General features: G+C 43.2%; 1 protein-coding gene across 3 annotated transcripts in view; it reads left to right on the forward strand.

Annotated features, from left to right (window-relative positions):
- WHRN (whirlin) overlaps positions 1–26,271 on the forward strand; it is a 295,443-nt gene that overhangs the window by 153,265 nt on the left and 115,907 nt on the right. For 2 of the 3 annotated variants that reach the window (XM_073600268.1, XM_073600267.1), the window contains exons 3-4: positions 19,921–20,139; positions 24,402–24,527. In XM_073600268.1, coding sequence (XP_073456369.1) covers positions 19,921–20,139; positions 24,402–24,527 — 345 coding nt within the window. The remainder of the gene's footprint in view (positions 1–19,920; positions 20,140–24,401; positions 24,528–26,271) is intronic. The other variant, XM_073600269.1, reaches the window with a different exon arrangement.

Raw genomic sequence — 26,271 nt, forward strand, 5'->3', positions numbered from 1 at the left:
TTCCACTGTTCTCTGTATTTATATAGAGGTAATTAGTATATGGTATCATTTTGGGTAGCTGGCTGTTACCCTGTTCTCTGTATTTATAATGTAGGACAAGTTACTGTTGTGAGATTACAAAATTGTAGAGATGGGTATCTGACCACTATATAGTGGATGCGGAAAAGGTATATAATCACCATTTAATGCTTTACAGCAAAAGAGTCTTTGATGGGATGGCCATCACGTGAAGCTAAGAGTATGGGTCCGTGTGGTCACCACTTCTAGGGAGTGGGTCTGCTTTCCAACCAATAGCCCCAGGAGGTGCTTTAAGTAAACTGTTTTAACCGTTTGCAATATATGCGGTTTGGCGCAATTTTTTATCAGTGGAAAGTCGCTATAAACTTAACGTACTGTTTTTAAGAATGTGTAATGATTTAAGTATTCATAGTCTGGCCAAAGTTCCACTATAGGAGACGATAAGAGAGAATGAGCAAGGTTAATAACTTCATTCAAGCATTTATTGCTCTGTGTGTCCTGTTGAGTTTTTACCTTACTTCCTGTCAATTTCACATTTATCAGACAGAAGAGGAAGAGAACAGAAATCTCCTTGATGGGCACACGGCAGAATTAAAGCCCAACTATGGCTGTTAAGATATCTCAACAGTCCTCCCCCTGACCCACCCTCTACACATTTTTTTACACGTCATGTTTATTGAATCACAGTTTACTTACTTGTGAGTCTTGCCTTCCTTTCTAAGAGCACATAGGTACAGGTTGCTGCATGGGAAAGACTCCCCATATAGTCATTAAAGTGGTACAGCCTTCCATCCTCCACTCACATGCAGCTTACCTACATGGGAAATGCAGCACGTTGGTGGCTGTATGGGGTAAGAGGGTCCATGGCATCATCATCGCTGTATGAAAATGGGGACGGTTTGGGCACTGTGGTGGGTGTATGGAAAGGGGTGTGGTCTGGTGAGCTATGGTGGCTTTATTGATAGGGGGTATATAGCACAGTGGTGGCTGCATGGAGAGATGGGTCTATGGCACTGCAATGGGTATATGGTTATAGGAATGATGGAGTGTCTGCAAAAGGTTGGTGGATACATGGAGGGATGGGTTTGTGACACTGTAGTGGTTGTATGGTTATGGGAAGGGTGGAGGGCCTCCAGAATGATGCTGGTCGCATGGAGGGTTGAGCCTGTGACATTGTAGTGGGTGGGTGGGGTGGAGGGTCTCCTGAACTGGGGTACCTGCATGAAGGGGTGGGCATGTGGCACTGTAAGGGGTGTATAAGAAAGTTGGAAGGGTCTCCAGACCTGTGATGGCTGCATGGAGGGGTGGCCCTATGACACTATAGTGGTTATATTTTTATGGGAAGAGTGGGGGTCTCCAGAACTGTGGTGGCTGCATGGGGGGTGAGCTTGTAGCATAGAGGTGGAGGTTTGGAAGTGGGGTGTCTCTAGCACTGCAGTGGGTGGGAAGGAATAGCAGTCTATAGAACGCCTAACTTTTCCCCTCAGACCAGCGATGATAGGATACAGTGCATGGTTATGGTCGGTATTTAAATCAAAATAATGCTGGAGGTTGGCTTTAAATGCATGCTATCTAAAACAAAGAAAACTGTGTTGGCTGAAATCCCGAATAAAAATCATGAGATGAATCCTTTTAGGACTATATTTATAGGTGTCTCTGTGTACCTTTGGGCCTCAAATGTTTCTCTTTGAGAGGCTTGGAATATGCTCTAGAGGCATGTGGGTTTTATTTATATCTCTGTTAAATAAAAATCTCTTACATACAAGGCTATAAAATACAACGTCCTAAAATAGCAGAACTTCAGAGTCACAAATCTGCATATCACAGCAATGTGCTGTATTCTGTGTGCTTTGATGAATGGGCATTATTACCAGTGAATTCTAAGTTACCACATGCATCAAAAGCTGATGATTCTGGACCTTGCAATATCCCTTTCTCGAGGCGGAGCACTCCTCTCCCTGTGGCACATAAGTCCAGGTGCCTGCATGGGAAGGAATGGGAGGTCTGCACTGCTTTGGTGGCTGCATGGGGGAAGGAGTTAGACAGGGCCACAGAGTCCCCTTCCTCATACACCCACTATAGTGGCACAGCCTAGCATCCTTCACTCCCATTCAGCTTATTTACATAGAAAGGGCAGTACGGTGGTGACTGTATGGGGGGGGGGGGGGCGGGTGTATATGGTTATGGGTAGGGTGGAGGGTCTCCAGAACTGTGATAGCTGCATGGGGGGATGGGTCTGTGACACTGTGGTGGGTGTATGGTTATGGCAAGAGTGAAGAGTCTCCATAACCATGGTAGCTGAGTGGAGGGGTGGGCTTTGTGTCACTGTAATGGGTGTATGGTTATGGGACGGTTAGAAGGTCCCCAAAACTGTGGTGACTGCATAAATTGGTGGGCCTTTGATACTTTTGTGACTGTATGGTTATAGGAAGGGTGGAGGACCTGCAGAACTGTGTTTGCTGCATGAAGGGATTAGCCTTTGGCATAGTGGTGAGTAGATGATTATGGGTAGTGAGGAGGGTCTTCAGAACTGTGGTAAATGCAGGAAGGGATAGGCCTGTGGTGGGTGTATGGTTATGGCAAGAGTGAAGGGTCTCCATAACTGTGGTAGCGGCATTAAGGAGTGGGCTTGTGTCACTGTAATGGGCGTATTGTTATGGGAAGAATGGAAGGTCTCCAAAACTGTGGTGCCTGCATAAATTGTTGGGCCTTTGATACTGTCGGGGCTGTTACAATTATAGGAAGGGTGGAGGGTCTGCAGAACAGTGTTGGCTGCATGAAGGGATGAGCCTTTGGTAAAATGGTGGGTATATGGTTTTGGGTAGGGTGAAGGGTCCCCAAAACTGTGGTAGCTGCATGGAGGGGTGGGCCTGTAGCATAGTAGTGAGTGTATATGGTTAAAGGATGGAAGGTCTCCCAAATGGTGGTGACTGGATAAAGAGGTGGGTCTGCGACACCGTCATGGCTGTATGGTTGTAGGAAGAGTGTAGTGTTTCCAGAACTATGGCGGTTGCATGGAGGGGTGAGCCTGTGGCATAGTGGTGGGGTTTTGGGAAGCAAGGTGCCTGTAGCACTGCAGTGGGTATATAGGAAGAAGGGGCAATCTGCACCTCATTTTCCCCCCCAGACCTTTAATATGTTCCTCCTAGCTATTTGGAACATTAGCAATGATGGGAGAAGGATGCAGTGCATGGATAGGGAAAATATTTACAACAATATAATGCTGGAGTTTGGCTTTAAATACATGCTATTCTAAACAAAGAAAGATAGTGTTGGCGGGAATCCCGATTAAAAGTCATGAGGTGAATCCTTTTCATGACATCTTTATTTATAGGTGTCTTTAGGCCTCAAATGTTTCTCTTTGAGATATGAGAGGTTCGGAATATGCTCTAGATGCCTGTGGGTTTTATTTATATCTTAAATAAAAATCTCTTACATACAAGATTATTAAATACCACGTCCTAAAATTCAAGGTTGCAAATCTGCATATTACAGCAATATATTCTGTGTGCTTTGAAGAATGGGTATTATTACCAGTGAACTCTAAGCTAAGCTAACATCGTATTTCTCATTTTAGTGTTTGGTTTGAACAGTTTCTTAAAACATAATTGTGGATTTTTGAGCATCTCTGTGAATTTGTCCTAAGGAGTGACCCGTTTTGAATGCTATATGCTCCGTGTTCTAATTTGCACTCCATGAGCACTATGACCCATGACAAATTTCTCACAGAGATCAATAATCTCTAATAATCCTCACCCCGGCTTGCTGCTCAAATGCTGGGAGCTGTCCAATATAGTTATATCGATGTAGTTACCACATCACAGAGTCTTTAAAGAGATACCGTCACATTTCCCATCCAAAGCACTTTGCCCATATAGAGACAGGATCTCTGGAAAGGGCATCCCTTCACTCCGCTATACTCACGTTACCCATGCATCCTCGCAGCCAGCACTGGGATTTGCAATGGCAGCAAACCAGGGAGAGTAGTGATAGATAGTGGGGTTGATTTACTAAAGGCAAAGAGGCAGTTCACTTTGCAAGGGAAGTTGGACTGTGCAAGAGAATTTACCCCAGGGCTTAGAAAATGAAATTAAGTTTCTCTGACGTCCATTATGCAATCGTGTGTGAGCAAACATGCTGGGGTTTTCTTTTTTTTTGGTTTTCTTTTATTTCCTTGTATGTGATTGGGTATTCTTTGCAAAGTGAACCTCTACCACATTCACTATGCTCTGGGGAGAATTCCCCTGCATTGTGCAACTTCCTTTGAGAAGAAAACAGCCTATTTACATTTAGTAAATCAACCCAAGTATCTCTTTAAGAATCTTCAACCCAAGTATCTCTTTAAGAATCTGCATGACCAAGAAGACTGGGATGGAAGATGGAAGCGGCTGTGACAGCTGACAGCACTGACACCGTAGCGCCGGAGGGGATCGCTCAGAAGGTAAGTCTTCCATAATGTAACGCATACTTGTACCTAATGGTTAAAGCTTCTGGGGGCATTTAAAAAAAATGTTTATGTAGCACTGCCACCTTGAGGACTGCTTTGATTTACATGTTCATCTGCACCGCCCTGACCCCGTGAACACTCCATCCCACCTGACTCTCTGGGTTCAGACATCTTCTTGCAAGCACCTTTAAATGACACTCCAACACAATTCAAAACTATATTCTCTTAAGTTTTACTGAAGTAAAGATATGTGTACAAGGGGAGGGTTCATGGATCAACTGAGTTCTGAATAATAGCCGAACTCAGGTAAGGAACCCCCAAGAACCAACTTAATTACAATTACAATTCAATAGCACAAATGCAGGATATACATATATACAGTGAATACCAGATAGAGAATAAACAGATGTTTGTAAAGATTCCACTAGTTAATGCAATATGCTACCAAGCTAAAGGGGAATCACAGGCTGGCCTATTAAACCTTTACATCAGGGGTAGGCAACCTTGACCCTCCAACTGTAGTGAAACTGCAAGTCCCATGAGACATTGCAAGACCCTGACAATCACAGGCATGACTCCTAGAGGCAGAGGCATGATGGGATTTGTAGTTTCACCACATCTGGAGGGCCGGGGTTCCCTACCCTTGCTTTACATCCTAATGAGAGACCAGATAGAATAGGAATAAGACAGCGTCCCTTTAAGCAACAGCGGTGTCCAGGGCCCAGGCCTGCAGTAATCCTCACCGGCAGTTGGAGCTCATTAGATTATATCCAAGATATACGCACAGTGATGTGATAAGCTTGGCAACCTAATCTGGTTAGTAATAATCCTTAGAGTAGCTCAGGATATGGATGTCTATGTACAGTGTCCTATGTAATGCGATAAAGGGTTTCCATGGGCAAGGTGTCTGTACACAACATCCAAACAAGATGACCAGGTAGGGATTGTGAACAATGGGCGGCTGCCCTCTCACCAACTGCAGAACTGGATAAAAACCTCTCGAACGGTGATCCTGGATGAGATGTCCATCTGGTAAGCGAGCGGTGATGACCGATCGGCTGCTGGACATGGGCAACCGTTGGATCCATCCGATGAAGTGGTGCTGTGGTGATGTCTCGCAAACGGCAAGCAGAGTTAAGCCCCCTGGGGCCGGGCTGAAGTCACTGTATAGCCGCGTGGTAGGCCGCAGCCCTCTCGCCTAGCAGCAGAGAGGTGTTTACTCGGTGAGGCCCAGGAAGAAGAGAGCATGGAGCGGATCTGCTGCCTCTTTCATAGTTCCTCCCAGAGGTCTGTTGGTGTTGCAGAGGGGCTTCTGGGATGTGTAGTCCAGGGGATAGTTTCACAACATCAGACCGGCTGCTTAAGAGACTACTAGTCCCTCGATCCCCCTTGTTTGGCTTAAAGATATGATGTCAGTTCATGGAGCCCAGCACTAGAGGGACACGGGAATAGATGGAAAGTAACAGGGGTGGTCCTTGGAACAAAGGTAACTGTAGTCCACATTTATGTGGAGGTTTAATTATGCTTTAAGAACCTAAAGTATATCTAAACCCAGGGCTTTTTTTCAGGGGGAGCTTGGTGGAACTCAGTTCCACCACCTCTGGCTCAGACCCTTTTGTGCCTGCTCACCACAATCACTTGTAAACACAGAGGTCCGGTTTCTGTTTACAGTTTACAAGTGACAGCTCTGCACTCTGCATGTAATGCAATCCTGGTACTTAATGCCCCTTTAAGACCCTCCTTCTGTTTTTGTGAAATTTGACTGAACACACCCACTATTTGATGTGATTTGGAGGGTGTGTGTAGGGGGAGGGGTTTTGTGGGGCCGTGGTTAAGTTCCAGCACCTATTGTTTGAGAAAAAAAGCCCTGTCTAAACCCAATCAGCAAACTCCCATATCAGCTTTAATATGCTAATAATTTCAAAGGTTGTCTCAATATTTTTACATTATTTATGTTGTCACAGTTATTTCCACTGGATTATGCATACCTAATCATCCATAAAATGTATGTGACATTTGACATGTGACATTTTCCAGTATTCATATAGCAACAGATAACATATGAACATTAAAGCCATCAACGCCATCTGTGATGCAAGTATTTTGCGTAATAAAAGTAATTGAAAAATCAGGTGGTCAATTAACAATCATAATGAGTCTTTGTCCTGCCATTTCATTTAGGATGACATTATCTTATCCATAGAGAATCAAATATCAGAATAGCAGGAAAATGCCCCTAGATTGGAGGGATTTCAAAGAAGGGATGCACGGCGTGGGGAAGACAAAGCCGACACCTTTCATGTCGTTGTAATTTTTTCTTCTGCGTTATATAATGTATTAGTTATCCTCCATTTGGAGGATATCATTGATTTTTCAAAAGCACAACTGTTTAGTAGGTGGGGTGTTCAGTTTCCAGAGGGATGCAAACACTTGCATTTAATAGATGAATCATAATGAGGCTTTATATTTCGTCTGTTGATCATGAGGAGTAAACAGGTTGTCAGGTTCTGGCTTAGATCCACCATAGTGGGAAGAAGTTCCTTGGGACAGCAGCCAATCAGAGGATGACAAGAGGTACAGTGTGCGCACATTTGTAGCAGTTATGTGTACTGCATTAAAGGACACTCTGGTAAAGCTGGCCATACACGGATAGATTTTTTTCTTTATAAGTGAATGTGCAAAGGTAAAGGTGTTGGCGCTATGAAACATCATGAATGAATACATCATATGAATTGGTATAGTTATACCATGTGCAAAAAAGCAAACTAGTAAAGTCCAAAGTGACAATCCCAACACCATATACATATTTTTATATTGTAAGCTCTAATGAGCAGGTCCTCCGATTCCTTTTTTACAAAATTGTAATGTAACTCTAATGTCTGCTTTCATTTTGTTAAGCGCTGCGCAATTGTTGGCGCTATATACAGTCTTTATAATAATAATAATAATAATAATATAGATATAAAATCTTTTTGTTTGATGTTCCTTCAAATGCAAGCTTCACCACGAGTGCTCATGAGGTAGATAGCAACTCACCAGAGGTGTTTGACCACTTTTTACAGTAGGTCAAATTGCGCTTTGATTGAATGGACCAGGTGGATTCTAGGTAGGCATCTTTCCGCTATGAGACCCCCTCCAAGAAAGGCTGAGGATAAGGGAACAGACTCCACCAAGGAAACAAAGAAGAACTCTAATGCCGTGTACACACGAGCGGACTTTTCGACGGACTAAACTCCGAAGGACTTTTCGACGGAGTTCCGACGAAACAGACTTGCCTACACATGATCACACCAAAGTCCAACGGATTCGACCGTGATGACGTACGACCGGACTAGAATAAGGAAGTTCATAGCCGGTAGCCAATAGCTGCCCTTGCGTCGTTTTTGGTCCGTCGGACTAGCATACAGACGAGCGGATTTTTCGATAGGACTCAAGTCCGTCGGAAAGATTTAAAACTTGTTCTATTTCTAAAGCCCATCAGATTTTTCGACAGAAAAGGTCTGATGAAGCCCACACACGATCCAATTGTCCGACGGATTCGTTCCGTCGGACCTTTGCTGTCGAAAAGTCCGGTCGTGTGTACGCGGCATTATAGTGTAGTAAGGTTTATTAAAAATGGTTCAAAAATTGACAAAGATTGCACTCACATGTGACTGTGCTAAGCCCAGCACTAAGGTGTCTACAGCACTTGTGGGTTGGTATACAAAAATTGCGACGGCGTGCGATCCACACCTTCGTTCTGGATATACTGGAAAGATGGATGTCACATACAGGACCCGGAAGTGACGAATCCGTGCTTTTTTTTCTTTGTTCAGTGTGGATGGGAAATTCTGCACTGCTGGCTGACAGTTTTCCCCCCTGGCGCCTTATGCCCCGTACACACGGTCGGACTTTGTTCGGACATTCTGACAACAAAATCCTAGGATTTTTTCCGACGGATGTTGGCTCAAACTTGTCTTGCATACACACGGTCACACAAAGTTGTCGGAAAATCCGGTCGTTCTGAACGTGGTGACGTAAAACATGTACGTCGGGACTATAAACGGGGCAGTGGCCAATAGCTTTCATCTGTTTATTTATTCTGAGCATGCGTGGCACTTTGTCTGTCGGATTTGTGTACACACGATCGGAATTTCCGACAACGGATTTTGTTGTCGGAAAATTTTATCTCCTGCTCTCCAACTTTGTGTGTCGGAAAATCCGATGGAAAATGTCCGATGGAGCCCACACACGGTCGGAAATTCCGACAACACGCTCCGATCGGACATTTTCCATCGGAAAATCCGACCGTGTGTACGGGGCATTAGACTTTTCAAAGGATGGATGTTTGGCGGGAGGGGGCTAACAATGTCTCTCATGAAGTGAATTTTGTCTAGTTTCTTAAATTCACTCAGCATATGACCAGCTTAAGTTTTTCAAAAATGCTAACAATGGGCCCAAACCCAAAAACATCTTAAGCTCAGTTCACGTGTGTGTGTGTGCAGGGGGGGAATGCACACAAAATCATGCATGTTCCCACGATGCATAAAAAACGCCTTATTGCAGTTGTTCTGCCATGTCACTTATTCTGAATGGCACTCCATTGCACATGCATTTTAGTGCACCAGTTTGCAAGGTGAAAAAGTACTGTGGGTTCTGGTGAAGGGTGTGAAACGCACATTAATGCGTGTGCACCTGCAAAGATGGAAACCAGGTCTTACTGGCCTCTTATATGCTGAAAGTACAACTACATTTATAAAAATACGTATGTTCTCAGCCTTATATTTTACATTTGCTTGCTCCTTAGTTTGTTGAAAAGCGAATGACGAGTAGGACTAAAAAAAAAAAAAAAAAAAACTAGAGTCCTATTAATTTTGTTCTGCCAATACATCTTCTAAGTAGTGGTAAGGGAGGTGGTGTAGGGACTAACCCTATTAATTTTACCAAGAAATATTATTTCTAGTAAAAAAAAATACATCAATGTGGCCTCCCTTCTCCTGGGCCTCAAGCAGGCTGCAAATCCCATACCTGCCACAATACTTCCCAATTTCCATGGTGCTAACCAGCCTCCCATAGTATGCAGCAGTGCCCCTTAACCGCCCAAAGTGTCCCAAGGCCCCCTGAGAGCCTCAGCCCTTACAGTGCTGCTCAATCTCCCATAGTGCCCCCCCTAGCCCCCTGTAGTGCCCCCTAGCTTGCTGCAGAGCCTTTAGTCCCCCATAGTGCCCCCAACCTTTAACAGTGTCCCACAGTGCACCTTAGCCCCATGCAGTGCACTTTGGTCTCCCACAGGGCCCCAGTAAAGCCCCCAGCCTCCTGGAGAGACCCCCAGACAGCTCAGAGACCCCCTCCCCACATTTGCCCCCTGTTCCCTCCAGAAGCCACATCCTTTATAGAGCTCATTTACACTTGCTTCAAAATGTGGCACTGGTAAAGCTTTTTTTAAAGTGCTCTGCCAATCAAAGCACCTGTCACTAAATAAAATGGTTACCTTACAGTCCTGTTCACACTGTTGTGTTTGCCTAGCTTCAACAATTATACTCCATGTCGTTTTCTTGGTGCTTCAAAGCGTCTTCAAATCCTCCATAGAAGTCTATGACAATGCTCACTTACAGCACCTGCATCTTTGTCAAAGGCTTTTTATTCAGCTTTAGCTTCATTTTGTTTGTAGGTATTGCAGGTATGAGAGATCCCAGGATGCACTGGTAAACCAACAAGTGAACTGGAAAGACGTCATCAGCAGTCACTTCTGGTTCATGCGTATATAATCTGGAAGTGTCTGGTGCAGATGTCAGATCTGCTGTGCAGCATGGAGCAGCAGGAAATTGAACAGGGTCTGGACTGGAGCGGAGCAACTAGCAGACAGCACATGTGCTGTGTAACGTGGGAACGCTATAGCAGAAGGTGAGTGGGGGCCTGAGAGAGAGAGCACTGAGTGGCAAAAGATCAGCAGATCTGGGGGACCGGGGCAGGATCTAGAAATGTCACACGTGGTGCACAGCATGGAAGAAATATAGCCAGGTGAGCAGGGACCAGAGAAAGAGGTGGATCAACAAACTAGAGGATCAGCAGAGCTGGGGGTTACTACTGAGTGGAAGATCAGCAGAGCTGGGGGTTACTACTGAGTGGGGCATCAGTAGAGCTGGGAGTTATTACTGAGTGGGGGGATCAGCAGAGCTGAGGGTACTTCTGAACAGGGGATTAGCAGAGCTGGGGATCTGCTGAGTGAGGGTACTAATAAGCTGGGGATCTGCTGAACAAAGGTATCAATGAGTTGGGGATCTGCTGAACAGGGGTAGTAATGAGCTGAGGATCTGCTGAACAGGGGTACCAATGCATTGGGGATCTGCGAAACAGGGGTGATAAAGAGCTGGGGATCTGCTGAGCCCCTTTAAAAAAATTGAAAATCAACACACACAAAGGGAATTTGCCAAGCTTCATTTAAAGCTTCAAAAAAGAAGCATCATCGCAGCATCACAGAAGCATCAAAAAAGCATGTTGAAGCACTAGGCACTTTAATGTTTGTTAAAGTTGAAGCAAGTGTAAATGAGTCCATAGGGACAACAATCTGCTGCAGAGTGCCCTAACCCCTCCAGAAGACCCAATTTTTCCGCATTGACACCCAGCCCCTTCCAGCATTTCAATGCACATTTTTTATTTTCATACTCGTATTGTGTTAGTATAAAAAAAAATTTACAGTTGGGGCATGGAACATTATAATTTACCATACCGTGTTCTCAGTAAAGTTTAAATTTCAACATTTTGTTGGTCTTCATTAGGGATTAGCCCGATGTTCGAGTCGAACGTAAGTTCGATTCGAACATCGGGTGTTCACCGAATAGCGAACAATTTGAGGTGTTCGTGGCAAATTCGAAAGCTGCGGAACACCCTTTAAAAGTCTGTGGGAGAAATCAAAAGTGCTAATTGTAAAGGCTTATATGCATGGTATTGTCATAAAAAGTGTTTGGGGACCTGGGTCCTGCCCCAGGGGACATGTATCAATGCAAAAAAAAGTTTTAAAAACAGCCATTTTTCCAGGAGCAGTGATTTTAATAATGCTTAAAGTGAAACAATAAAAGTGAAATATTCCTTTAAATTTCGTACCTGGGGGGTGTCTATAGTATGCCTGTAAAGTGGTGCATGCTTCCCGTGTTTACAGCAGTCCCTGCACAAAATGACATTTCTAAAAGGAAAAAAGTCATTTAAAAGTACTTGCGGCTATAATGAATTGTCGGTCCCGGCAATACACATAAAAGTCATTGGAAAAAAACGGCATGGGATTCCCCCACAGCCCATTACCAGGCCCTTTGGGTCTGGTATGAATATTAAGGGGAACCCCGAACCAAAATTAAAAAAAAAAAAAAAACTGCGTGGGGGTTCCCCCAAATTCCATACCAGGCCCTTCAGGTCTGGTATGGATATTAAGGGGAACCCTGCGCCAATTTTTTTTTAAAAATGGCATGGGGGTCCCCCCCCAAAATCCATACCAGACCCTTCAGGTCTGGTATGGCTTTAAGGGGAACCCCGTGCCAAAATTAAAAAAAAAATGGCATGGGGTCCCCTCAAAAATCCATACTAGACCCCTATCCGAGCACGCAACCTGGCAGGCCACAGAAAAAAAGAGGGGGGGACGAGAGAGCATGCCCCCTCCTGAACCGTACCAGGCCACATGCCCTCAACATGGGGAGGGTGCTGTGGGGTAGTCCCCCAAAGCAGCTTGTCCCCATGTCGATGGGGACAAGGGCCTCATCCCCACAACCCTTGCCCGGTGGTTGTGGGGGTCTGCAGGCAGAGGGCTTATCGAAATCTGGAAGCTCCCTTCAACAAGGGGACCCCCAGATTCCACCCCCCGTATAAAATGGTAACGGGTACAAATGCACCCCTACCATTTCACAAAAAAAAGTGAGAATGGTAAAAATGACATGACACGGCTTGGGAACCACCGGGCAAGGGTTGTGGGGATGAGGCTCTTGTCACCATCGGATAAGGTTCTGGTATGGATTTTTGGGGGGACCCCCATGCCATTTTTTAAAAAAATTTGGCGCGGGGTTCCCCTTAAAATCCATACCAGACCCTTCGTCTGGTATGGATTTTGAGGGGGACCCCCACGCCATTTTTTAAAATTTTGGCGTGGGGTTCCCCTTAATAACCATACCAGACCTGAAGGGCCTGGTATAGAATTTGGGGGGACCCCCACGCAATATTTTTTTTACATTTTGGTTCGGGGTTCCCCTTAATATTCATACCAGACCCAAAGGGCCTGGTAATTAACTGTGGGGGAATCCCATGCCGTTTTTTTCAATGACTTTTATGTATATTGCCGGGACCGACAATTCATTATAGCCGCGAGTACTTTTAAATTACTTTTTTCCTTTAGAAATGTCATTTTGTGCAGGGACTGTTGTAAACACGGGAAACATGCACCACTTTACAGGCATACTATAGTCACCCCCCAGGTACGAAATTTAAAGGAATATTTCACTTTTATTGTTTCACTTTAAGCATTATTAAAATCACTGCTCCTGAAAAAAACGTCCAATTTTAAAAATTTTATTTGCATTGATACATGTCCCCTGGGGCAGGACCTGGGTCCTCAAACACTTTTTATGACAATAACTTGCATATAAGCCTTTAACATTAGCACTTTTGATCATTCATGTTTGTGTCCCATAGACGTTAACGGTGTTCGCGTGTTCGAACATATTTTTTGCATGTTTTGCTGCGAACCGAACTGGGGGTTGTTCGGCTCATCCCTAGTCTTTAACAACTACGTGTATGACACTTTACTTGTTAAAACACAATGTATCATAAATAGTCATTTATTAGGAGATTATGTATCATTACAGCTAGTTACTGCTAAAACTGTGCCCATCATATGCAGCCTCACTGTGCCCATCATATGCTGCCTCACTGTGCCTGTCATAGTAGGCCAATCACATCCACATAAAAATATGTGGAAATATCGCGCTGTCAAGAACAAGTGTGTGTAAGCAGCTAGCACATACAAGTGATCTAATCCTGTGGGCAAACTTAAAGAAAAGTGCAGCGCTAACAAATAAAAACATGATAAGTACCATTATTCATATCTTACAATAAATGATGTAGATCAGTGCATAAAGTCCAGAGGTATATAAAATGATATGATAAACTTTCTAAATCATAAAAATTGTCTCCGTGATACAAGAGATGTTTTGTGACACACTTGTAATTAGTGTTATAAATAAGTTAGTCCATGAAGAGTAAAGTCCTAAGAGGTGTGTAACACCAGAAAGTGAAGAGAATTTTAAAAAGTGTTGATAGAAGATCCACCACCGCTCAAAATGGGGGCTTACCGGAAAGATGGGTGTACACCCACTGAGTCAATCAAGCTTGTAAACATGGGGATCCACAATAGTGTCTGTATAACATAAACGCAAATCCAGGTGACCCAGGTGCTTGCAAGGATATATATGGCAAAGGGGACAAATCCACTCAGGCATCCAGAGTATATATGGAAAAAACGTGAAAGTACATAGCGCAATACTGCATAAAAGGCTTAAAGCTCATTTATTGAAGATAAAAACACTCACATTTCTGGAGAAAAAACAGAGCTTTAAAATATAGAAGGTATGGCAGTGTCAGTGGTGTCAGCAGTCCGTCCCGACGCGTTTTGTCCTAAGGGACATCATCTGGGGTACCACACCACCCTGTACACTGCCTATTTATATAATAAGGGACCCCCATGTTAAGCTGTGGTTCCAATCCGCTACACCGTTCAATGAGAGCGACTTCCGGGTATACAAAAGATGGCGCTGGCCGCGTGCGCTGCAAGCCTCACTATCGAATAAGTGAAATGGAATGAATGGATATACAACTTCATGTGCTCCAAGACTCGTTTTCAAGGCGCAAGTATAAACCGCATCCTTGTATAGTTGGCGGCGTATAGGCAAAGGAATCAACGTCGTGACGTCACGACGTTGTCCTTCAAGCCTCGTTGTGAACGGGGAACAAGTGGAACGCACAGAGGGGATGGCTCAAAGTTAACAACAAGACACTTAACTGGGGATTAAGCAATGCAGAAAGTCTTGTTGAAGAATGTGTATGTAAGATGAATGTATAAAAATATGTATGGAAACATGTGTACAAAATCGTATATACAGAGTGGACAGCACGTGAAGCCTGTCCCTTCCATACTTACTCATAGCGTAAAAATATATCTTAATAGGCCATATACATCTATATCATATATCTAGTTTACATAACGAGACATACGTATTAGTAAACCTATTATCCAAAGTGAGTGGCATTAGAAAGATATTTATCCAGGAAAAAATATAAATAAAAAATATACAAAAATTATAAAAATTATAAAAAATATGAAAAATAAGTAAAAAATATATATGTGGAGCCATCAGAGTCCCCCTTTACATCTGATGTCCCCATCAAAGTCCCCCTTTACAGCAGGTGCCCCCCTTTACATCAGGTGTCCCAATCAGTGTCCACCTTTACAACAGGTGCCCCCATCAGCATCCCCCTATAAATCAGTGTCCTCAGAGTCCCTCTTTACATCAGATGTCCCCAGAGTCCCCCTTTATATCAGATATCCCCATCAGAGTCCTCCTTTACATCAGATGTCCCCATCAAAGTCCCCCTTTACATCATCAGTTGTCCCCATCAGAGTCCCCCTTTACATTAGATGTCCCAAAGAGAGTACTCGTTTACATTTGATTTCACCATCAGAGTCCTCCACATCAGATGTCCCCATCAGAGTCCTCCCTTACATTAGATGTCATCATCAGAATCCTCCTTTACATTAGATGTCCCCATCAGAGTACTCCTTTACATCAGATGTCCCCATCAGAGTACTCCTTTACATCAGATGTCCCCATCAGAGTCCTCCTTTACATCAGATGTCCCCATCAGAGTACTCCTTTACATCAGATGTTACTAAGTTCATCAAGTCCAACCTATGTGTGTGATTATATGTCAGTATTACATTGTATATCCCTGTATGTTGCGGTCATTCAGGTGCTTATCTAATAGTTTCTTGAAACTATCAATGCTCCCCGCTGAGACCACCACCTGTGGAAGAGAATTCCACATCCTTGCCGCTCTTACAGTAAAGAACCCTCTACGTAATTTAAGGTTAAACCTCTTTTCTTCTAATTTTAATGAGCGGCCATGAGTCTTGTTAAACTCCCTTCTGCAAAAAAGTTTTATCCCTATTGTGGGGTCACCAGTATGGTATTTGTATATTCAAATCATATCCCGTCTCAAGCGTCTCTTCTCCAGAGAGAATAAGTTCAGTGCTCGCAACCTTTCCACATAACTAATATCCTCCAGACCATTTATTAGCTTTGTTGCCCTTCTTTGTACTCGCTCCATTTCCAGTACATCCTTCCTGAGGACTGGTGCCCAGAACTGGACCGCATACTCTAGGTGCGGCCGGACCAGAGTCTTGTAGAGTGGGAGAATTATGCCTTTACTGTAACTCTGGAATTAATCCTCTTTTTAATGCATGCCAATATTCTGTTTGCTTTGTTAGCAGCAGCCTGGCATTGCATGTCATTGCTGAGCCTGTCATCTACTAGGACCCCCATCCTAGATTCCCCCAGAGGTTCTCCCCCCAGTGTATAGATTGCATTCATATTTTTGCCACCCAAATGCATATTTTTACATTTTTCTACATTGAACCTCATTTGCCATGTAGTTTCCCACCCCATTAATTTGTTCAGATCTTTTTGCAAGGTTTCCACATCCTCCACACCATCAGAGTCCTCTTTCACATCAGATGTCCCCATCAGTGTTTCCCTTTACATTAGATGTCCCCATAAGAGTCCCCCTTTACACCAGATGATCCCATCAGAGTCCTTCTTTACATCAGATGTCCCCATAAGAGTCCCCCTTTACATCAGATGTCCCCATCAGAGTCCTCTTTTACAGCAGGTGCCCCCCTTTCCATCAGGTGTCCCAATCAGAGTCCACCTTTACAACAGGTGTCCCCATCAGCATCCCCCTATAAATCAGGTGTCATCAAAGTCTCTCTTTACATCAGATGTCCCCATCAGTGTCCCCCTTTGCATCAGATGTCCCTATCAGAGTCCACCTTTACATCAGATGTCCCAATCAGAGTACTCCTTTACATTAGATTTCATCATCAGAGTTCTCCTTTACATCAGATGTCCCCATCAGAGTTCTCCTTTACATTAGATGTCCCAATCAGAGTACTCCTTTACATTAGATGTCCCAATCAGAGTACTCCTTTACATTAGATTTCATCACCAGAGTCCTCCTTTACATCAGATGTCCCCATCAGTGTTCCCCTTTACATTAGATGTCACCAAAGTCCCCCTTTACATCAGATGTCTACATCAGAGTCCCCCTTTACATTAGATGTCCCCATTAGAGTCCTTCTTTACATTAGATGTCCCCATTAGAGTCCTTCTTTACATTAGATGTCACTACCAGAGTCCCCCTTTACATTAGATGTCACCATCAGTGTCCCCCTTTGCATTAGATGTCACCATCAGAGTCCCCCTTTACATTAGATGTCCCCATCAGATCAGAGTCCTTCTTTACATTAAATGTCACCATCAGAGCCCCCCCTTACATTAAATGTCACCATCAGATCAGAGTCCTCCTTTACATTAAAGGTCATCATCAGAGTCCCTCTTTACATCAGATGTCCCCATCAGAGTGCTCCTTTACATTAGACATCCCCATCAGATCAGAGTCCTCCTTTACATTAGATGTCCCCATCAGATCAGAGTCCTCCTTTACATTAGATGTCCCCATCAGATCAGAGTCCTCCTTTACATTAGATGTCCGCATCAGAGTCCTCCGTTACATTAGATGTCACCATCAGATCCCCCCTTTACATTAGATGTCACCATCAGATCAGAGCCCCCCTTTACATTGGATGTCACATCCGATCAGAGCCCCCCTTTACATTGGATGTCACATCAGATCAGAGCTGTCCTTTACATTAGATGTCACATCAGATCAGAGCCGTCCTTTACATTATATGTCACATCAGACCAGAGCTGTCCTTTACATTAGATGTCACATCAGACCAGAGCTGTCCTTTACATTAGATGTCACATCAGATCAGAGCTGTCCTTTACATTAGATGTCACATCAGATCAGAGCTGTCCTTTACATTAGATGTCACATCAGATCAGAGCCGTCCTTTACATTATATGTCACATCAGACCAGAGCTGTCCTTTACATTAGATGTCACATCAGACCAGAGCTGTCCTTTACATTAGATGTCACATCAGATCAGAGCCCCCCTTTACATTAGATGTCACATCAGACCAGAGCTGTCCTTTACATTAGATGTCACATCAGATCAGAGCCCCCCTTTACATTAGATGTCACATCAGATCAGAGCCCCCCTTTACATTAGATGTCACATCAGATCAGAGCCCCCCTTTACATTAGATGTCTCCCCTCTCCCCCTCCCCTCGTACTCACAGCTCTCACACAAGTCGCCTGTCATGCACCTTTGAACCTGCGGGGATGAATCCGAGAAACCAGAAGTGAAGGCACAGGACCTGCCACTCACACACCACAGCAGGGAACAATAATAGAGGGAGTGTTCATGGCGCAGAACTCAGCGCCCCGAGGACTTTCCAAAAGGGAGCCAATAGAGCTTCTTGTTTTCAATCACGTGATTGCAAACACGTCATGCTTCCCATAGCAGCTGTGTGTCCGGCGCCATGCACACACTTAAAGGGCCATTATTATTTTTAATTTTTTTTTTCGGTGATTGCAACACGTCATGCTTCCCATACACCGGTGTGTCTGGCATCCCGCACACACTTAAAGGGCCAGTATTTATTTTATTTTTTTTATGATGAGTAGCTTTGGAGGGGCGGCCACTGCCAATATCTGCTGCACATTACTGCTCTGGTCCAGCTTTCTGACAGCTAGATCATGCCTGCTCAATGTGTGTCAGCCTTGAAGCCTCCATCAGGAGAAATTGTGGCAGAAAGGCAATGCAGAAGCACAATGGCAGGATGTATGGCAGGATCATCAGGTATTTTTTTAAAGAAAGCTACAAATTTTAAAAAGATTGAAAGTACCTTTTGAAACTATACTCATTTGTTAAAGCGTGAGATTTATTTACCAGGTATAAATATGTATAGCCCAAACACTTTGTTTTAGTTTTGGATAAAGTAGAACTGCATCTTTAATACATTTTAAGGATGAATTGCTCCTCAGTTCCTGCAACTACAGAGGTCATTGATGAGTTGCTCTGAAAGCTTATTTACTGCTTGTCAACAGTACAGTATGTAAATCATTAAATGTTCATAGCCAGATTACTATTTTACTTTTTAAGTGAAAAAAAAAGAGTGCCTATACAATAGTCTCGAGAGTCCAAAATGGCCTTTATTTTTGTCACCAATAGGAAAGCAAAAGGTAACCAATGCGTTTTGGTGCTCCACACGCTCCCCTTTCATCGGGGCTGCAATACAAATGAAGGATATATAAATATTCCCAAATCCAAAACTGGTATAGAAAAATATCATATTTATTTAATTTTATATTTTCTCTATTTGTATTGTAGCCCTGATAAAGAGCTCACCAAAACACATTGACGATCTTTGTTTTATTGTTATTTTTCACAAAAATAAGGGCTTGTTCAAAATACTGACGCTTATCAAATGTGCCTATAGCGTTAATGTGCGTTAATAGGTGCTTTTGATAAGCATTTAATGAGTTTTAAAAATGCTCCCCCAAACACCTTATGCGCGTTTGCGGCACGGTTGACATGCATTTTTGACATGTTAAACCATACCACAAACGCCTATAATCTGTAATGTACTACTGCACCGCAACCGCATGCCACCGTGGTTGCCGAGCGTTACCATGGACTTAAATGGAAGGAGTTGAAGTGCTCCAACTCCTTTCAAACACGACACGAGGCTTACATTTTGAAGCGATGCGACGCTAATGCTTCATGTTTTCATAATGTGAACAGCACTGTCCATAGTATCATTTGCATAGGCGTTTGAGGGGCTTTAAAAACTTCCCTCCAATGCCTGCTTTTAGTGCTACTACTGTAGGCCTAAAGGACCTTTTGGACTCTTGAGACAATTGTTTTGGCACTCTTTTTTGGTTCATTTACTGTATATGTGTAATTTTCAGGTTGGGTGACCCCTTTTGTGTTAGGGAGGTCCACAGCTTTGTGGACAGCTGCCAATCTTAAGCCATCAGGTTCAATTAAATATTTCTTTTTGGCCGATTATAGATTTGAGTCCAGTCCTTAATTTTCACCTTTCCTTTCCTTATTTTAAACTGAGAGAAATAGAATGACCAGTCAGACAGTGACTCCCTTAACATCTAAATGGATAACTCATTGTCAATAACACCACTCTGAGATCAAAAAAAAAAAAAAAACCTTCAGTTCCTTATTTTATTCCCCGTTCTTGTATTAGCATACTATTTAGTTTGTAGACTAAACATTTGTCACCATAAATTTGTTTTCCAGGCTCTGCGGGGCTCTCAGAAGTTGGTACTGTCTGTACTCTCCTCAGGCCGGGTTCCCGCTGGACATGTCTCAAGTCAAATTTACACCTGGATTGACCCACAGGGACATAGCGTCTCCCCTCCAGAAGGACCACCGTACCTTCACAGCCCTTCTGCAGGTGTCCCAGATAAGGAAAAGAGGAGCCACCTACAGCTGCTACAGGAGGGGGATGAGAAGAAGGTGTGGGGGTAACACTGTACAATCTGCACTCATCATATTTGGTCTTCTACTTCTACTGGTCTTTCACTACCCAAAACATTTTACTGGATCCATACAAAATAAAGTCGTTGGTTGCATTTAAATCCTTTCATTGTATAACACCCTTCATCTTTTCCTTCGTTCTTCTGTCTTCATCTTTGAACATATTTTCCTTTGACAGCAATGGTTACTTTGCAGAAGACTGATGACAAATGTGGGGCTTTGCTAGAGCATAGCTATATCTGCTATCTAGAAGATTGACAACAGGCAGACACAGACCCTGCAGTTTGTTTAATCTGTACCAAACTTTATTATCTGTGTGTGCAAATAAGAAATGTTTTATTTCACCTTATCTTATTTGAACCACATATTTCTATTTTCTCCTATAATTTGCATTCAAATTCATTTTCATGAAGGTCAAAGCAGAACTCCAGGCACACAAGCTTTTCCTATTTCTGGTGTGTAAATAATATTACCTCTGTGCAGATGTATACCACGTCAGGATTGCCGCACTGTAATTTAAAATTTATAATTTTCATTCATATGGATACTACAGCTCAGAGGCGTAATTAAAAAACCTTCAGGGCCCTGGTACAAGAAACCATGAAAGGCCCACCTGAGCCCGGCTGGGGCCCTTCTTACTGATCCTGGGGCCCTTTACTCCCATCGCATAGACCTTTATTACGGCACAGCAACATGTTCTGCAGTAAGCCCCCTTCCTGCCATCTTGGGGACCCTCCCAATGCCAGGGCCCAGTCGCAAGTGCATTCCACCACTGGTGTCAGTAGTTTATTTTGGTTATTTATTATTATTTTCTTTCTTTTTTCATTTTACGAGCCCCATTGGGGGCATTGGTGAAATATCAGGGGTCTATACAAACCACTGATGTTACACCTTTGAGAAAGAAAAAGGAGATTGAGGACACAGTCCTCAATTTCCATCTCTGCAGCCCCAGCTGCACAGAATGAATGGACAGGAATAGCTCTGTACAAAGCTTTCCATTCATTCAAAAACGGAAGCATAGAAAATACAGTTTACTATGCTTTGGTTATGAAAGGACACAGGAGTGATCGATCCTGATCATTCACTGTGTCCATCCAGAAAAGGACGAAGCCAGTAAATGACATGTTTACTGCCCCCCCCCTGCCGCTGTCAATCTTGAATGCATTCCCTGCAAAGCTTGAAGAAGGGAGGGGGAAGCTGGCAGCACTGCTGGGGGAGGGGGGAAACCAGGGAAGCACACATGGGCCCAAGGGCAGCAGGATAGGAGGTGGGGCAGGGTCTGCATATTGATGAACCAATGCCCTCCATCTTCCTCCTGCAGCTGCTGAATGCCTGGAGAGAAGGAGAAGCAGACTTTCAGCAGCTGCAGGAGGAAGATGGAGGACATTTGTTCCTCTATATACCACCCCTCTTATTTGGTTCCTCTATATGCCGCCCCCCTTTTCTGATTCTGATTCTATCCAGGTGTGCATGGGAGTCGCATGGGCCCCCTGGAGCATGGGGCCGGGTTTCAATTGCGACCCCTGCGGCCTCTGTAGTTACGCCCCTGCTACAGCTCCTGCTGCACTTCCAGCCCACTGTGACTGATGGAAACCCTAAAGCTGTTTATTGTGCCCTGCCTCCCCTTAGCCCATGGACTGAATGAGAAAGATTTAACAGATTCCTCCATCTATGCTAAACAGAACGAATCTTCCCTGTCAGTTATTATATTCTGACACGCGGTTGTTAGACTAACCGAACAGTGACTGTACCGGATTGGTTACAGTTCGGCCAACAATTTTGCACCTTGCTTCTGAACAATAGAATTGTCAAGCCGGATGGTGCCGACAGGAGCAACTATGACTTTAATTTCACCCAAATCAGCAGGAATGTATGGCAACATTTAAAGCAAACTTTTAAAATTTAGTGCAGCAATCCTGAAATGGTATACACCTGAGCAGAGGTAGCTTGTTTTTTTCCCACATCAAACTACAAAAAAAGATGTGTGCCTGGATTTATGATTTCAATTGAATTTTGAGAGTTTCTTGCGTGCTCTTAAAACCTGAATTGAAAATTCAGTAGCCAATTCCTTTGTGGCCACTTAGTGTTCAGGACCAATTTCTACATATACGGTCGATGGTTGCACTTTATGGGGTATGTTCACCAATCAGCTTCTTAAAATTCTTGGGAAACTCAGACACAGGTCTCCCCCAAGTCACTGCCCGTGACCGTAATGAATTACATTTTAACTTTATGCCAAGCAGGGAGAGCACTTTTTTTTTTTTAATTTCTCTTCTCCTGAGAGTCTTCATAGTTGAAAGAAATTTGTACTTGGAGAAATATAAAAGGATGGAGTGCCTAATCATTTAATTGAAAATGGCAGTTGCCCAGCCAGTATACTGTTCAAGTGTCTTCAATGGCCTCAAATGACAAACCTGGAACAAGTCTGCAGATCAGGCTTGATTTTACCGAGACCTAAAGGGTCAGTTCACCTTTACCAAAAAGCTGCCTATGCAGTTAAGTGGTGCCTGTAGATAAAAACACAATGTGCAGCTCTGGCCAAAGTTAAATAATGCCTTCTCTATAGATGTAGGCCATTTATGTACCCGAGATGGAATCCTCCCGATATGCCTTGTTGATAGGACTTTGCTTAGAAACCCCTAGCATGCAATCTCTCGCCTCTATCACAGTAGGTCTTGAGCTCAGCGATGATGCTGTGACAGAGGAGATAGTGGACCACACATTTGCAAGGGTATGAGAGCCTGCTCCTGTCAATGTGGGGATGAGCTGTAACAACTGAGAGTGCCTTAGCAATGTCCTAGCAATAAGATGGGACAAGAGGATGCCATCTCTGTGAGTTTTTCGTCTAGGCTTCGGGAGATACATAAATGACCTCCACCTATCCACCATTTTTATGTACAGCCCCCCTCTTACCTGCATAGGCAATTTTTTGTAAAGGTGAACTAACCTTTTAATTTGATAAACCACTGTTGACAGGTCTGCAAGTATTGAAGCCAGAGTGTCCAGCAGCTAACATTTCTGGCAATCTGCTCTGTTCTCTTGGTACAGGTTTCCTTTAAAAAGCAAATGCCTAAACATAAGCAGAATGCAAATGCTGAAATTATATTTCCACAGCATGCGAGCTCTCCTCTAATGTTTACATTCTTCCTGCATTTTAAAGAGCATATGACTCAGGCAGGGCAGTGTTTCTCCTACCTTCATAATGATATGTTTTCAGGAGAACCACTTATTTTTAAATAACTGTTGTGTCTTACCTTTGATGTCTTCCATGTATGTTGTTGTATGCAGAGATCCAGCTTCTGTATCAAACCATTAATGAGTCTGAGAAACAGTAGGTCCAGGGTAGGGCTCAAGTCTTCAAGATGTTAGTGTTGTGCTATAAAAAGGGAATCGGATTAGATGGTACACTAGAAGAAAATGATAAAAGAGGGTTTTGAAATATATAATAGGCGGAGGCGGAAAACTACAGACTGCATAGAGCAGAGCACATCAGTGGATAAACCACCAAGAATCTAGAAGAGTAGTTATACCAATATTATTAGAAATGTTTACACCAAGGGTTGAATTAGACCAACCACTTTCAACCAGGGTTTCATGAACCCTACTATTCCTCCGAAGGGTTGCTCAGGGCTCCTTGAGCTGTGGCTATTAGACCTCCCATCTGATCATGCCTCCATAGTTTCGGGGCTAATGTTACTTTGCCAAACCAACAGCATGACCCAATTATCTGTTTCGCTGTCTCTAAAGGGGCACTATTCCTACTGATTACCAATGTACCAATTTTCCTTATTGACTCCCAGTGAATTGGTTATAGTAAGGGTTCACCAAGACTCGAAAATCATTTTAGGGGTTCCTCTGGGGTAAAAGGTTGAGAACGGTTAAATTAGACTGTTCAATGTCAAAGGCACATGGGTTCCTTATGTGTACTTCATCTGAGACAGAATATCATTACAACTGTCGAACAAAACACATATAAAAAAGTGGCAGTTTTAACTCTGTTGTCTGAAAACAACATAGCTGTATTTACTACCTTTAAAGCCAAGCAAGATAAGTTAGGGTCATTTCAGGGGTGAAAGGTCTCCACTAGTAGAACATTGAATTTGTAATTAGGAAATTAGGGTTACCAATGACCACCCTAAAGGAAAAGGTAGTTTGGATGGACTTACCCTTTATATTTTAAAAATTGTTTGTTTTGAAATAATCATTTATCAGTAGATGTCCTGTATGGTTTACACCTTTAGGTGAACTTGGTACTGCTCGAGGGAAGGTCCCTTGGCTTACTCATTCGTGGAGGTGCCGAGTACTCCCTGGGGATTTACATCACGGGTGTGGATCAGGGCTCAGAGGCTGAAAGTGTCGGTTTAAAGGTAACACTACAAATGTCATGAACACTTTTTTTTTCTCCTTTATGAATTTTTTACAGCATTGCTTAAAGCAATGTGATGCCTTGCGGTAACTCAAAGCAACTAATTAGCTTTTAACACTTTAAAATAAGAATGATTGCTGAGAGTGTATTGTTTCTAACTGCCCTTTGCTCCCCACTCACTGACTTCAAATTAAAAGGCCACTTGTTAATCCTACATATTATCCTATTTATCCTGAGATAGGAAAGCATCCAACCTGAAGGACCTCAGAGTAGTAAATGTATTCAGGACTTGTCCAGCTGGCAGTGATAAATTATGCTTTATAGTGATCAATAGATCATTATTGTGAGATCCGCATAGACCTTGTTCGCTTCAAGGTGAATGCAGTTCAAGAAAATGTTCCACTGATGACTATTAAACCACCTATCACTACAATGCCAATCGAGGAGATGGTCACTGATTGCAATACAGCAAAGGACAGTAAGGTTTTTATTTGCATTCAACTCCTGTAAACCTAAGTATAGAGTAGCAGAATCAAGGACGGGAGCCACTGGCCTTCCCACCCATCTGAGTGCCATGCTGGTCAATTGTCTTGCAGTTTCTGTCTTGCTTTAAAACTCATCCGTGTTGTTCAATATATGTGCATATGTTCTTATCATGGTGTCACCCAAGTTTGCCTCCTTTCGGTAGTGTGTACCTACAGTGTGTTATGTCTGCCACTATAGATGGCTACAGGCCCTACTTTCTGCGGTTTTAACCAACATTTAGGAGTCTATCCCCATGTCACAGTCATTGCAAATATAAATATTTTTACCAATGTCTAGTCCTCTATAGAGGAGAATTATAGCTTAGTACTGAAAAAGGTGTGTAATTCTTCAAAGTGACTACTTGGATACGCCCACATGCATCATAGCTTTGTCTTTCTGAGCCCCATGCAAAAGCACAGACTGTACAAACAGTATACTGTCCTGTCAATAATCACTTGACTGCTACAGTACTAGTAACTGAGTATTGTCTGACAGTACAGTAGGCCATTGCTACATTTAAACACTTGCATTCTGAAAACTAGGCTTAGCCCATCATTGGGTTTGCCCTCAGGCCTAAATATCAGTCCACAGTTGGTTCTTGTTCAATAGATGTCATGTGGTGGTAATGTGGTGGTAAACTATAGACAGTAAGAAAGGTGGACTAACCATAAAGCCCCGGTGAACACCTATAACAAAACCATAGACAGGAGAGCAAAAAAATGTTGGGATGGGAAGACGCAGAAAGAAATCCTGACCTAAAAGATCATCATAGATGATCACGGCATTTGGAGAGGAACAAGTCCAACAAAAAATATATATATTTTTAATCACCGGTCTGTCATAGGGACTTCAACAGGAAGATTTTGCAAACAGAATTCCCAAAAAATGGCAAAGCCACCACTGCAGCCTGTGCTACCTCTGGTATCCTCCATAACATAAAATATATGATTCAAGGGAAAATTCTACAGCGAGAGTTTAACACCCCCTTTCATGACTTAAACAAGGTAAGATAGTGGAGTACCTGTATGACAATGAAATCTTACCACTAAAGTTGCCTAAACACACAAAGAACCATTCCATGGTTGAGTCCATCAGCACCCACCCAAACCTGGGAGATGTGTAAAACATTTTTTTTGTCTAATATAAATTAGCACAATACTCAAATTTGATATCAATACTAATATATTCAATTCTGATATTGATCTTTAACATTCCATCTC

This window comes from Aquarana catesbeiana, linkage group LG09, assembly GCF_042186555.1.
Source record: "Aquarana catesbeiana isolate 2022-GZ linkage group LG09, ASM4218655v1, whole genome shotgun sequence".
Classification (NCBI taxonomy): Eukaryota; Metazoa; Chordata; class Amphibia; order Anura; family Ranidae; genus Aquarana; species Aquarana catesbeiana.